Here is a 15,594-nt window from a genome sequence, read left to right on the forward strand (position 1 = left end):
GTGAAGCAATAATTGTAAAACTTTGGCTTAAATGGAAGATTTAATGAGGTTTTTGTTGGACTACAAATTTATTAAAAATGTCAAGTAAATGTTCAAAGTGGGTTCTGTTGTTTTGTAAACAATAATACAGCCTATCGTCAAAGTCTGCGCGAACTTTAATATCAGCCGGCTTACTATGACTTTTTCATTTGTAATGCTACCTCACGGACTATTATTTTAAATGATAAGTGTCCGTCGATACTTTTTTTGTTAAATAAAAACCTAATTTGCCGTTTTTGCAAAACAAGTTGGATAGATCTGTTTTTTGGGTTCTGTCAGAGTCAATAATTTTTGGTTTGTTTGTTTGGCTTCATAAGTTTTCATCATTTGTACGATCTGTACTGTCATTCAGCTGTAGTTGTCACGATGGTTTACAGTATACCTGAGCGCGTGGAGATAATTTTCATATTTGCCTCCCAGAACCAGTGTTTTTTAAAAACAGCTCAAATATTTCATGAAAGGCATCCGGACAAAAATGTAAATCACGTGTACGTCCGCGATTTAGTTGAAAAGTTTAGAGAAACGGGATCAGTGCAAAATAAAAAAAGGAATGCCCCAAGACTACTGAATGAAGCAACCCAAATTGAGGTCCTTGGAAATTTTGCAATTGAGCCTACTGCATCAACACGTCAAATATCTGCAGTGATAGAACATTCACATGAGTCGGTTAGAAAGGTGTTGAAAATACAAAAGTTTCACCCGTACAAAACAAAAATTCTTTAAGAACTAGGCGATGATGATCCACACTGACGAATTGATTTTTGTGAACTCATGACTGAAAGAATTCGCGTTGAACCGAGAATGTTAAAATATATTTGTTTCAGTGATGAATGTACTTTTAAGCTGAATGGAAATGTAAATAAACGAAACTGTCGGTACTAAAGGAACGACCAAGGCAACCTAGCTGTAGACGAAGATTTGCTGCACTTTCAACAAGATGGAGCACCTCCTCACTATGCAGCTCCAGTTAAGCACTGGTTGGATACTAATTATCCGAACAAATGCATTGGAAGGAGAGGTCCCATTGAGTGGCCACCGAGATCACCAGACATGGCGTCACCTGACTATTTTCCTGTGGGGTCACATCAAGTCAGGTGTTTATAAAACTCAACCTGCGTCACTTGGGGAATTGCGAGAAAGAATTACGCAAGCATATTGCGCCATTACTAGAAAAACATTTGCCAAAGTTCGTGTAGAATTTGAAAATAGGCTGTATTATTGTTTACAAAACAAAGGAACCCACTTTGAACATTTACTTAATTGACATTTTTAATAAATTTGCAGTTCATCAAAAACCTCATCACATATTCCATTTAAGCCAAAGTTTCACAATTATTGCTTCACCCTGTACAATTATTATTTATACCATTAGATAGCATTTTTATAGTCTTTTCAATGATGTGTCACAAGTAGAGGTTTGCAATTTGAACTTTTTGTGTTTTGGTGGGTGGGGCCTAGGGGGTTGACGGGGGTGAGTTCTCTTTCATGTCACTTTAGTTCCCCCTTTTTGTCCTAGAAATGGTTTCAAGCATTTTTCGATATCAACTTTTGTTCGTGAGATATAGCCCATTGTAAGTTTTAAAATTGACACACTGTATGTATATACCCTAAAAATTACACTAATACACACAGAGAAAATGTTTCCAAATGTGTTTTTCTTGAAATGGTCGAAATCAACATGTCTTCAGATTGAATAAATGAAAAAACTAACATTGAGAATGTCAGCAACATATACAGGGTAAGTCAACAAGGTTCCCTCGGTCCATTACTAACAGAGGAAACAATTTTTCGAATTACTCAATTTTTTTGCAGTCATATCGATAAAAAATATCTTTAAAAATTATTTTCTCGCATACTGGGTGATTTAGCCTAGCATGGCCAACCAAAGTTATGTTTTTTTAAATAGAACACCCAGTATATGAATAAATCATTCGATTCCATTTTTTTTAGCTCTCTAAGGAATTTTTGTTTTCTAATTTCCATTGCGGCATTGCCAAGTTATTCCAGAAAAACCTATTATACAGACAATATTTTTTTAATTCACCACCCGCATGTCTACAGCAAATAAGTGGATTTTTTTAGAAATAGTTAGTTAACATCACTATGATAATTTTTGGAATCTCGACTTTCAAGAATAATATATAGGGTGCTCGGTAAAATCGGTGAAGTTTCATTCTTTTTCAGACAGACATAATTCAACTTTTTCAAGTGGAACACTCTGCATTGTTTCCTTTGTATGAAATGTTTCAACATTTCGCTACATTTTTTATTAGAGGTATACTATACGAAAAACTGATATTTACAAATTATAGCAAGTTTTAGTAATTGTTGAAAGCACAAATAAAAGTATTTTCTTACGTTTACTTACTGAAATTTGTTTTTCGAATTTTCCAACTAATCGCTAGTACATTAGCATTGTTCATACCATCTAGTGATAGTTATCAGCAGTTTCAATGGTAAGAAATGCGTGAAAAAGAATATTTATACTGCTCTTTTCTTTAAAAACCCAGTTACCCATGACTGATATCAAAAAATGAATCTCGGAATTTGTCAATAACGCCATGTGTTGAAGTTTCTTTCGCGTGTAGATTAAATCATTTTAATTATGAATTATGTATGCAAATGGTCTATGCTTTGGAGGAAAGTGACGGAAACTGTCTCCTTGCATCTAGGATTCACAAAGAGAAAAGAGAAGTTCCCCGAAAGAAGACAACCATATGGAAGGGCATTTCAGGCTCTAAAAATAAGATTTGAAAGAACTGGTAATGTCAATCACGAGAAGTTCGAATGTTTCTGCCCTGTAACAAATGAAGAGAATGCATTTCAAATTGCTCTTCACCTTGTTGAAAATCCCCATGTGAGTATCCGAGACCTGAGCAGAATATTAGGATTTTCTCAAACCAGTGTGTCTCGAATGAAAGAGGGAGGATGGGGCTTAGGAAGATTAATCAGAAAAATATTTTTTTCGATTTCGTGTTATTTTATGATGAAGCGACTTTTCATAAAAATGGAACTGTGAATCGGCATGTATAGTTATGCGACGGAAAACCCCCATTTTGTTCGTTGCCTGAACCATCAACAGCATTGGTCACTGAATGTTTGGGGTGAAATTCTCGGAAAAAGAGTTATCGGTCTGTATTTTTTTGGTGGGCATCTCACTGGAAGAAAATATGTGAAATTTCTTTGGCATGCGTTATCGAATTTATTGGATGGGGTTCCACATGAAACAAGACTTAGAATGTGACCAAAACAAGACGGTGCACCACCACATTTTGAAACTGAAGTACGAGAATACCTCAAAGATCATTTCAATCAAAAATGGATAGGTAGGGGTGGGTCTATTTCGTGGCCACCCAGATCCCCTGACCTGACTAAAATGGATTTTTTATGGGGGTATATCGAATGGATTGTCTACCAAACTCCTCCAACATCTATAGAAGGCATGAAACGATGAATCACTAGAGCTTTCAGGGAAATCACGGAGGATATGCTGGAACGTGTAGAGAATTCTCTAAAAAAACTGACATTATGCGTTGCAGAAAATGGTCGCCATATTGAACATCTTATGTAGTCTTCTATTCAAAAAACATTAGGTGTTATTCTTCATATTGAAAAAATTTTGAGTAAGTGAAAGTAAATGAATGAATTTTTTGTGGTCACTGTGAATGAAACGAATGCTAGGCAAATACTGCTTCATTTTACTTCTTCTAGAACATTTAAAGTACATTCATTTCGAATAAATATACCGGGTGATCCTCTACATCTTCCCCTTTTTCAAAATTATACATCAATAATAATTTACAACAAATTAACATATACTATTGTGAAACTAAAACTAAACCAAATGATGTGGCCAACACTGAGTAGGGATATAAATCACTTCATAGGTAATTGTTCTACTGGAAATCTTAAATGAAAGAACCATTATGTTCACATGAAGTACCATCACAGCCATGGGAAAAATTAGGGTGGGAATTTTTTGAAGTGGACAACAAGCAATATTTGATTGTCATAGACTATTTTTCAAAATACGTAGAATTGATTTGCCTAAACACAAATACAACTGCTGTAAATGTAATAATGCATTTGAAGTGCGTTTTTGCTCGTCACGGCATACCAAAAACATTATTTTCTAATAATGGTCCACAATTTTCCTCTGAATTATTCAAGTCATTTGCTAAGCCGTGGGAATTTGACCACCAAACTTCTTCACCATTATTTCCACAAAGTAATGGTATGGTAGAACGCGCTGTGCAAACTTTTAAAAAACATTCGTAGGAAAAGTAGAGATGATCAAAAAGATACGTATTTGGCCCTGTTACAGTATAGAAATACTCCAGTTTCAAATGAAATTGGTTCACCAGCACAATTTTTAATGTCGAGAAGATCAAGAGGAATAATTCCTATGGAAGATAGTATGTTGAAACCAAGTTTGAAAAACATAGAACAAACTAGAAAAAAATTAAATAACCGTCAGGAAGTACAAAGGTGCTATTATAATAAACAACCCAAAAAAGTTTACCAGAGTTAAAAAAGGATACAAAAATAATGGTTCAGGGTACTAATTCTAGATGGCAACCGGGAGAAGTTATAGATAAGGTTAGTCATAGGTCATATAAAGTTAGGTTGGGTAATGGATCAATTGTAGAAAGAAACAGGAGGTTTCTAGCTATCGTTCCAGAAGAAAAAACAAATGATAATTCTGTAGTTGAAGAACCGAAAGTTTTGGAAGGTAGCAATGTTGATGTTATATTTGTAGAAAATCAGAGTAGAAGCGGTAGAATAATAAAACCAGTTCATAGATATAACCTCATGATGTATTCAAAAATGTAAATAAAGGAAGGTGTTTTAGTATTTTGTGTTAGGCAAAAGTAAAATCATTTGGTTTAGTTTTAGTTTCACAATAGTATATGTTAATTTGTTGTGAATTATTATTGGTGTATAATTTTGTAAAAGGGGAAGATGTAGAGGATCACCCGGTATATTTATTTGAAATGAATGTACTTCAAATTTTCTAGCGGAAGTAAAATAAAGCAGTATTTGCCTAGCATTAGTTTCATTCACAGTCACAACAATTAATAAAATGGGTAGAATTTGTAAAATACAAGGTATTCCCCTTGAAAAAGTTAAATTATGTCTGTTTGATAATGAATGAAACTTGAACGGTTTTACCGAGCACTCTATATATTAAATTGATTTTCATTTCATCACGAATGACGTATTCATATACTGGGTGTTCCATTTAAGAAAACATAACTACAGTTGGCCACGCTCGGCTGAATCACCCAGTGTGCGAGAAAATAATTTTAATAGTATTTATCGATATGACTGAAAAAACATTGAGCAATTCGAAGAATTGTTTTCCCTGATAGCAATTGACCGAGGGAATCTTGTTGACTCACCCTGTATAGTAACTACATAAAAACATAATAATCATGAAAATCGTAACAATCAATAACTATCAATCTCTTCAGAATTTACGATTATCTTATCAAATCATCATGTTTTCACTTCTTTCAAACTTAGGCCGTGTAGGTGGAGTAGATATCTTCAGGGTTGTGATAGCTGACAAAATATCGTTTGCCTAGAAAACCTAACCCGTTATATAAAGTATTGAACTCTACCCCAGTAGATAACCCGAGTTTTGATTAAAACTTGTTTGGTCGCATGTTTACAGTTAATGAAATTCAATAAGAGTTATGTCATTGCCAATTTCATTGATTTTTTTTCAAGAAAAAATGACATTACAGTGAAGTGATATAATACATCACTCAAGAATACAAAAGGTGAGGACATATTTACTCTTTGTGGAACATGATCAAAAATTATATAAATTTGGGTGTAAACGGGTGTAATAAACCTTGAATTAAGAAAACGGAGAGAAATAATACAGAAAAGAAACTCACCTCATTCCTCTGGTCTCTTGGGCTGAAGTTTCTGTAAGGTGCGATAGAGCTACCGTCAAAAACGCGGGTAATCCACCTGTTAGCACTGATGGAATTGCAGCGATTAAGAAATACCAAGGGCTTACAGTTGGGATTGCACTAAATAAAGCCGTAATAAGTAAACTGCATATGCTTCCTAAAAGACAAGTATGAAATGAAGTGTTTAGGCAAACACTTCAAAAACGAACAAAAAATATTGTTTAGATGATATTCCATCAAATATCGGAGCAATATAATCCTACTTCAGTTAATCTATTTGGGAAGATTTAAAAAAATAATATCTGAAAGGTAATATTAGTAAAATTTACCCTGAGAAAATATATTTCTATAATAGAAATCAAATTCAGAACAAATCTTCAAAATTTTTAAATTGTGCGTGCTAAAGATAAAAGATTTTTCAACGTGCGATTTCTAGCACGGTCTAAGATATTGTATTGAGAATCCGTTCCAGAACCGGTCACTGATGGAAATGATACAGTCCAGATGATCCAGTCATCTTAGTTAAAATTAGGGTAAGTATCTCGCTATGAACTCGTATAAACTTGAATTTTGACTTCCCAAAAGTTGTTTCAAAACCTACATACAGTGCATTTCCTAATTTCCCCCCCTTTTATTTTTGAAACTGGTCAACTCAAAAAATTGAAATTTGTGATAATGAAATTAATGCATGAATACTTTCTTTTGAAGGGAAATTGACAGATGATCTTTCAAGATGGCGACTGGGCGCCATCTGGGAAAAAAATTAAATGAAAAGGGGGTCTTGTGACACATCTTTTTGAAGCTCTTGACAAATGCTTCACAACCCTGGAATATAATGTCAATATCTTCAACTTCTACAAAATGGCGGAACTTCAAATAATTGCCTGAATACATTGACATTTAACTACATAATATAAGGTAATACGCTTGAGGTCAGTTCAGAAGATGCTCGAAATGGTTGCCTTGAACTTCTTGACATATGAACAGCTATTCAGTATTTCACGCCGAACATTTTCAAACACGGTAATGACAATATCTCTACAAATATTTATTATTCTCTGCCATACATCCAATATTGAAGCAGGTCCTGTTTCGTAAACCTTTTGATTTTTATATCCCCATAGAAAAAGTCCAAAGGTGTCAAATCTCGCGAGCGGGCTGGCCATTCTGTAGGACCTCGACGGACAATCCAACGACCAAGAAAAGTAGTATCCAAGTAGTTTCTTGATTGTCTGGAGTAATGTGGTGGTGCTCCATTTTGTTGGAATACAATATCCATATCGAATTCATTAGGATTCGCTTCGACGATTTCAGTGATGAGAGGGTCAACAGTAGAGGGTCAAATACAGTTTTCCTGGTAAAATCTGATCAATAAATAGAGGCCCTACAATATTCCTACAATATTCCGGAAAACGTGAGGGTTGGTGTCATTCCCATAACGGCAATTTTGTCTGTGAACATTGTCGTTTAATAAAAAATGGACTCTTCAGTAAAACAAATAATATGGAGATAGGTAGGATACCTTGCAATGGTTTCCGTCATGATTTTGCAGAATTCTGTTCTTCGATCAGGATCATCTTCAGTCAATTGGTGTACCATTTTAATTTTGTATGGATGATACCTATTCCTCTTCAAAAGTCTCCTCACAGTGTAAGGAGACACCTCACAAACATTCGCGACGGAATAAGTAGACTGTTCAGGATTCACTACCATTTCACCAATTATTTTCACTTGCTGTTCTTCCGGAATAGACGAATGACCTGGGGACTTTTTGTCATGTACACTATCGGTAGTTGTGAATTTGGAGTTCCCTCAATTATTTTCCACAGATAGGACAAATCGAAAAACGTTCATTGAAAATCCTTTCAGTCTCGTGAAAGTTACGTGTCGTAGGTACCGTAAATAAAAATAGCTTCAATTTTTCCTTCTAATGGACGAGAATTGACCATTTTAGAGATTGTTGTCGTGGTACCTTTCTACTAGTAAAACCGAAAACTAAATGAGAATATTCCAATTGAACAATGATGTTCATTGTCGTATTGACATTTTTTGTCGTTTTTATAAACTTAACCAACCTTATTATTTCTAGAAATATCGATATTAATGTGTTTGTCTTCAGGAAATTATTAAATGTTCCGTCATTTTGTAGTAGGTGAAGATATTGGCTTCATATTCTAGGGTTGTGAAGAATTCGTCAGGAGCTTCAAAGTGATGTGTCACAAGGCCCCCTTTCCATTTAATTTTTTCCCAGATGGCGCCCAGTCGCAATCTTGAAAGTTTTATTTGTCAATTTCACTTCAAAATAAAGTATTTCATGCATTAATTTCATTATCCCAAATTTCAATTCTTTGAGTTGACACGTTCAAAACATAAAAGGGGGAGACAGTAAAGAAATGCACTGTATAGTAAGGTTTACGCCACTATTAAAATCTTAGGTGAAATGTCACAAAAATCGATCTTTTGTAAATTTTCTGCAAATATCTCGTTTCCTATGGGTTTTTCGCTATTTGTATTCAAAATCAAAATCGTAGAGGATTACATTTTCTATTTCTTTTGTTTCGAAAACATTTTTATACATTAAATCGTTATCGAGATAGAGAGCGGAGAGCGCGCGGTTAGAGTATCATTTAAGGTCAAGCGGTAGTCTCAGTCAAAAACACGCTATAAGTTCATTAATTATTGATAAATACATAAATGATAATAATTTTCAATTCTCACCACTGTATTTATTTATTTTTTCATTAATTGAATATCTATCTATTTAATGATACTCATATTCCTAAAATCAAAAACTAAGGGACAAACTTCATTTACAATTTGATTACATCCTCATTTCCACTTATTACATTTTGAATGGAAAATAATCAAGTACATCTCCTTTATCTGCAAATTAGGACCCCTATTATATAATACCAACCTTTCTATTTATAGCCAGTAGGAACAGATGTTTAATTGTATTGTCCGCTTCAAATATTGTTTGAGAATGGAATTCAAATCTGGTTGGCAGACTTTAATACTCCAAAATCTGTAGACAGTATCGATTATCTTCATTATGCACAGTACGTCAAGTCTACAAAACTAAATAAAAAATAAACCTGTATTATCAAATATTTCACCAAGTGCACCAGCTCACCGACATTTCACTTTTGTTTATTAACAAGTTCAAACTTGGTTAGGGCATAATTTGGAACCTCAGGAATAGGGCTGGACAATGCGTAACGAATTCCTGAAATCCATCATTTTCAGGACAATTATAGCGGCAATGATCTTCGAACGACCATAACATCGAATGCATGAGGTGGTGTGCATAGGCTTATGCAGGAGGCCTTCTTGGCCCTCTTGGCCCTCTTTCAGTGGGGCCACGAAGGGACGTCTATAACGAATAGAGAACCCTTTACTCTACACCCTTCAGGTGTCGAACATACAATGTAGATGTGATATTTAACTTTCAATGGAGGAGGTTTTCATTTTTGAGTTTGGAACCTATCATAACCATTTAGCACCTGCTCCAGAGGAATTGCTCAACAGAATATTAAGCAACTGGAAGAGTTGTTGTGGTTCGCGATGTGTATGCAGGAGATCGGGATTGCAGTGCTCTTTAGCTTGTGGTCAGTGTAACGGGCAAGCGTTTCTCATTACTCTCATTACATTACCATATAAGAGCGATATCAATAAAGACAGAACCTTTGACCCCGAAATCATGGAAGACCTGGAGACAAATGCCGTTGAAGACGATAAAGAAGAGGACTTTGGAATACTACAGCGGTCAGAAGACGACGATGAAGAAGACGATTATTGAAATTATAAATTGTGTTTCTTGTGCTTTTTATTAGATTTCATTTCTTTTTTTTTTTATTTATTCAAGAAGGTATTAATATAAATTAAATTAGAATTGAAATATAAGTTGAGTTTTTTCCTTAACAATTATATAACTACACGGGCAGGTAAGAGTTATTGAATAAATTGATACTCAATTACAAATATATACGTAAATAAAATAAGTATTAAATATAATGTTATAGTTAATAGGAAATAAAAATTGATAATACTTCTAAATTTATCAATAATTTGACCTTATATTTTAATAGTCGCGTACACCCTACCATATATAGGTTTTCAGACAAATTTTAGGATGTCAAAATACAAGTATATACGTTTATAGCTGCGTTTCTCAAATTCCGAGGTGGACTCATTAAGATGACTGGACTAATAGTAGATTTAGACGAAACGTTAGGCATAAGAACTTGCAAATCACGATAAATAAATCAGGAAAAGAGCTTTGAATGGATACCAAAGTAAAACCAGTATGAAAACAAAATTACTCTAAGGCTCAACGTCTGAAAAAATTAATGCATTTTCAATTCAATGATGAAATTTACTTCGAATGTTGATTTCTACCGTTATCTTTGGATGACGAGGGATATGTAGTTTTTTGAATAAAATAACTAGTCTATTAATTTTATGAAAAAAATTTGTTTTGTCAGTTTTGTCATTTATCAAACAAGAACTTCATGAACTTTAGAACTTTGAATGTCTACTCTCAAAGAGAACATTGTAATATCGAATATATACCTTATTAATAATCCTCACCTAATTGATATAGAAGCAAGATAGGTTTCCTTCCAAATTTATCAGACCACGGTCCCAGACATATACAGAGTAGAACCATAGGAACAGACACTACGGTTGATTGTACAGTACGTACGGTTTGAGCTGTTGGTTCGACAAGTTTCTCTAATGCCTGTGTGATATTGTCGTTCGTGTTTCCCAATAAAGAACAGTTCGATTCTGCATATCCCAATAAAATGTAACAGGTACGGTATATCAAAAGATTTGACGAAAGCGAGCCTAAAAATTAAATATTAGCTATTAGATTTAGAATGTTACAAGGTTACTCTCTCTTTATCTTGAAATGGTACAATAAATGAAACTGATGCTATGATAGGGCTACATCCCTTTACATTCACGTCCAGAGGAAAGGAGATAGGGATGATTCGCCTAGGGTAGATGACCGTAGTAACAACAAATGCTTTTAGTGGACCATCGAACTAAGAAATCTGTTTAAAATCTGTTTTTCCGTTAATCAGCTGTCGCCCCCATACGAACGACAACTCTCAGAAGTTGAGAAACTTGTGCGAGCTAAAGACTAACGAGGTCTTACCTTTTAACGTGTGATTCCTAATACGCCTAAATAGCCTAATATATTGTTTCGAATAGAGGAAGCCTATGCAAAGTGATAACATGGCAAGCATTATATGTTCTGTGGTGTGAAGTATCTTCCGAGCACGGCGATCTTCCGTCGGAAACCTGAGGGACTAAGTATTTTATATTCATCAGGTGTTACAACAGCTGCTAAAGAAATTGTCAAATTTTGGCATATCATCTAATATTCAGTTGCTCCTGAAATCATATTTATGTGACCGACGCAGTTATGTTGAATGTGATGCTATAAAATTCTCCTGCTTTCTAGAGAATTCCAGTGTCCCAAAAGGGTCTAATCTTGGACTGTTAATATTCATACTATTTATAAATGACATTGCCCATGATATCACTTTTCATTAATTGCTATTTGCAGATGACATGAAAATATATCGTGAAATCCAAGATGAAGCAGACTGTTTCACATCGCAGGAAATAAATTCTTTGACTGATTGGTGTATTCGTAATAAATTGTACTTGAACACAAATAAATGTAAAATAAATGACATTCACACGTAAAATATCACCGGTAATATTCAAATATGTACTAGATGTTGAATCCGCGAATCACGGAATCAAACGAGCTGGGGGTTTTGTTTGATCAAAAACTCACGTTTTCCAATCATTTTCAGAATGTAATATCAACTTCAATGAGAAGTCTGGGTTTCTTGATACGCAACTGCAAGGAATTTAAACCCTTTCATTCTTTGAAAACACTGATCAGGAGTAAATTAAAGTACTGCAGTGTCATTTGGAATCCGTCCCACATGAAACATATATCTAGTTTAGAAAATGTTCAAAACTTTTTTTTAAATATGCATATTTCAAACAACATGGTGCTTATCGCAAGAGGGGTTATGGCTATGACTTATTGTTGGACGAGTTCCAAATGATATCTCTAAAAAAAGTCAGGCAAAGCAGAGATATGTGTTTTGCATATAAAATAATACATGGACAGATAGATTGATCGCCTCTATTGTCTCAAATGCTATTCAGTGTACCGCGTATTTCATTTATATTCTGTAGCACATTTCATATTCCGGTTTCCAATACACTGCATCATTTTCATTCTCCCATAACTACTATATCTAGAAGTGTTAATAATGTTCCTAGTGTAGATATATTTTTTCTAACGATCAACCAATTCAAAAAAGAGATTCTTCGTTCAATTCAAAATTCTTACTATATGTATAATTATCATATTTCTAATTGTATACACCAGTAAATGGGCTTTTGCGTCTGCTGAATGTATTGAATATATACATGAATAAATAAGTGGTAAAAGTGGCAGAAGTGGTAAAAGTGACAGAAAAAGCCACCTAGTGCCCATTGGTGCACAAAAGTCTTGCATCATATACACAGTGGAAACACTAGAGAAAGAAGATCTGCATAAGTGAGTGTTTCTTGCTGAACTGGATATCGAATCCTATTTCTAGTTCAGGATCTGCTCAAGTGGTCAATAAACTTGGCTTGGTTGCTTGATTGTCACTCTCTTGAAATTTGTTCAGCAATTATCCCACACTCCAGCTGTTACATTGAAGACCTCGGCTCATCCAAAAACCTTTCCTTTACTGTTCTCAGGTCAACTGGGTTAAAGTCGGAGACCAAAAGATTCAACGTGACACATCGAGTTAACTTTAATATATCATAGTAGCGTGATGGATATAGACGTTATTGACATCATATGTCGGACGTTACGAATGCTGTAACTCGTAGGTATTCACGTCTTGATTCGATTACAGCAGTTTCTGATGGGACTAGTCTCGAACCATAACTAAGATTATACCGTATGCCCCCAAATGAATAAAACATTTTCTGATAAATGCAGAAGGCTGCCATTCTTGGTTGATGGAACATGTATCTCGAACACAACAATCAGTTATCCTACTTTATGACGAGTGCTTAGTGGTCAATATTGGTGGCACGTCCTCTAGATATGTAATTTAATGGTAGAAATAAAGTGTAAAGTGGTAATGAATAAACTGAATAGACCTTAAGAAAATACTTGAGACTAAATGTCTGAAACCTTTAGTGTTTGGATAAGCAAGCATGAAACAAGATCTCCATATGACACAATAAATAGTAAAATACAATTAAATATTGAAAATCACTTATAATCTACATAGTTGGCGGATAATTCTCGAAACTGTTAGACTGAAATAGCAACCAACGATTCATGACTACCACTTTTGCGGATAAAATTATCAAGTGGCTGACCAAACTCTCTAGATTTCACAATCTAGTTCAAGTATGGTTAGTTCTTACGTTTCAAGTGTCCCCACCCCAAAAATGATAGAATATTCGAAGCATCCATTGAGTTTCAAGGGGTGAAAAATATACTCAGCTCACATAAATTTTCATGGAACAGAATTTCTTTCAGTTCAACCTTGATTTGACAATTTTCGTGATTCAGCCTAGCACCTCTGAATGGACCTATGGTAGTTCGCAACACCGCTGACTGGTGTTGAACCACAAATTCTTTGCTTTTGGTCTCTGCTTTTTTCTAGCTGTCTGCTTGATGTCAGAGCTGTAGAGAAAAACAGAAAGCGATTTTTCATTCTGCGTTCGATGTCAGAGCTTGGATGGCAATAAACGCCGCACCGTGAGGACCCACGGCAAGGTTTGAGTTTTCTGTCGATTCCATGCATGGTATCTTCGAGGGGAAGATGTCTATACTAGGTTTGACATATTCATGGGCGCCTAGATTGATTTGGCTTTTTTTAAACAATGTAACGGAAGATAGGATTAGCGGTATTCAGAGATATATGAACAGAACACTTCGCTATTGGTGTCACCAAGCAGAAAGACAGTCGAGTGACATCTTCAATTCAATTGTTCGCGGTGTTAACGTGAAAACGATGGAGTTTGTTATCTCAGGTTTTATTCCATTGTTGCAAACGCACTCAAAGGAAGCACTCACATTATATTGTTGAAAATAGCAAATACTTGACAAATCTCACAATTTTCAACAAGAGTATAAAGGGAGGCGATGGAAATTCAGAAAAACACAGAAAATTTCAATCGAATGGAAGAGGGAATCAGAATAATATGGTTGTTTGTTCTGAACTACACACAAATCAGAAAATTCAGTATATCATGTGAGGACAGCTACAGCACTTCGTCCGTTGCTTCTTTGACTATGATAAAGTCTATCGCAGTAGTAGACAAAACGGCAGGTATGACCATGGCCAACAAACCCGAAAATAATTTTGTCACAGTTATCTCGTGTTGTGAAAGTTTACACTTTTTGTTTAATTATTGCTACGAATATTCGATCACTTGATTCATTTTTTGAACGGGTCAACTCAAAAAAATTGAAATTTGGGATAATGAAATTAATGCATGAATACTTTATTTTGAAGTGATGAAACTTTTAAGATGGCGACTGAGCGCCATTTTGAAGCTCCTGACGAATAGTTCACAACCTTAGAGTATAAAGTCAATATCTTCACCTACTACAAAATGGCGGAACATTTAATAATTTCCTGAATTCAAAGACAACAATATCGATATTTCTAGAAATATTCCTTTTTATCTGTCATATGGCAATTCCAACAACTCGATATGGTTTGTTAAAATATTTTTTGTTAATGAAAACGAAAAAAAATCAGTACGACAATGAACATCATTGTTCAGTTAGAATATTCTCATTTAGTTTTCGGTTATACAAGTAGAAAGGTACCACGTCAACAATCTCTAAAATGGTCAATTCTCGTCTACTGGAAAAAAAATTGAAGCGATTTTTATTTACGGTGCGACGCGTTACTTTCACGAGACCGAAAGGATTTTCAATGATCGTTTTCCGAATCGTCCTATTTGTAGAAAAGATTTGAGGAAACTTGTATTCAAATTCACAACTACCGGTAGAGTACGGCAATGTTCACAGACAAAATTGCCGTTATTGGAGTGACACCAATCCACACGTTTCCCGGGAAACACATACCCAATATCCAGAAAAAATTAATATTTGGGCAGGAATATTGGGAAACCAAATTGTAGGACCTCTATTTATTGATCAAAATTTAATAGGGGAACTGTATTTGAGTATGCTGGAAACTACTGTTGACCCTCCCATCACTAAAATCGTTGAAGCGAATCCTAATGATTTCGATATGGATATTGTATTCCAACAAGATAGAGTACCACCACATTACTTCAGACAAGTAAGAAACTATTTGGATACTACTTTTCCCATTCGTTGGATTGGCTGTCGAGGTCCTACAGAATGGCCAGCCCGCTCGCCAAATTTGACACCTTTGGATTTTTTTTATGAGGATATTTAAAGCAAAAGGTGTACGAAACTGAACCTGCTTCAATATTGGATATACGGCAGATAATAATAAATAATTGTAGAGATATTGACGTTACTGTGTTCGAAAATGTTCGGCGTGAAATATCTGATAGGCTGTTCATGTCAAGACGTTCAAGGCAA

General features: G+C 34.9%; 1 protein-coding gene across 3 annotated transcripts in view; it reads right to left on the reverse strand.

The window, feature by feature from the left end:
• The window catches only part of LOC111514101 (probable peptidoglycan muropeptide transporter SLC46), a 52,213-nt gene that overhangs the window by 24,914 nt on the left and 11,705 nt on the right, over window positions 1–15,594 (reverse strand). For 2 of the 3 annotated variants that reach the window (XM_074180538.1, XM_074180540.1), the window contains exons 2-3: window positions 10,554–10,811; window positions 5,946–6,120 (exon numbers count right to left, since the gene is read on the reverse strand). In XM_074180538.1, coding sequence (XP_074036639.1) covers window positions 5,946–6,120; window positions 10,554–10,811 — 433 coding nt within the window. Of the gene's footprint in view, window positions 1–5,945; window positions 6,121–10,553; window positions 10,812–11,124; window positions 11,279–15,594 lie in introns of all 3 variants that reach the window. The other variant, XM_074180539.1, reaches the window with a different exon arrangement.

The sequence above is a fragment of the Leptinotarsa decemlineata genome, unplaced genomic scaffold, assembly GCF_025532065.1.
Source record: "Leptinotarsa decemlineata unplaced genomic scaffold, Ldec_3_MD MMD2_tig00026299_RagTag_RagTag, whole genome shotgun sequence".
NCBI lineage: Eukaryota > Metazoa > Arthropoda > Insecta > Coleoptera > Chrysomelidae > Leptinotarsa > Leptinotarsa decemlineata.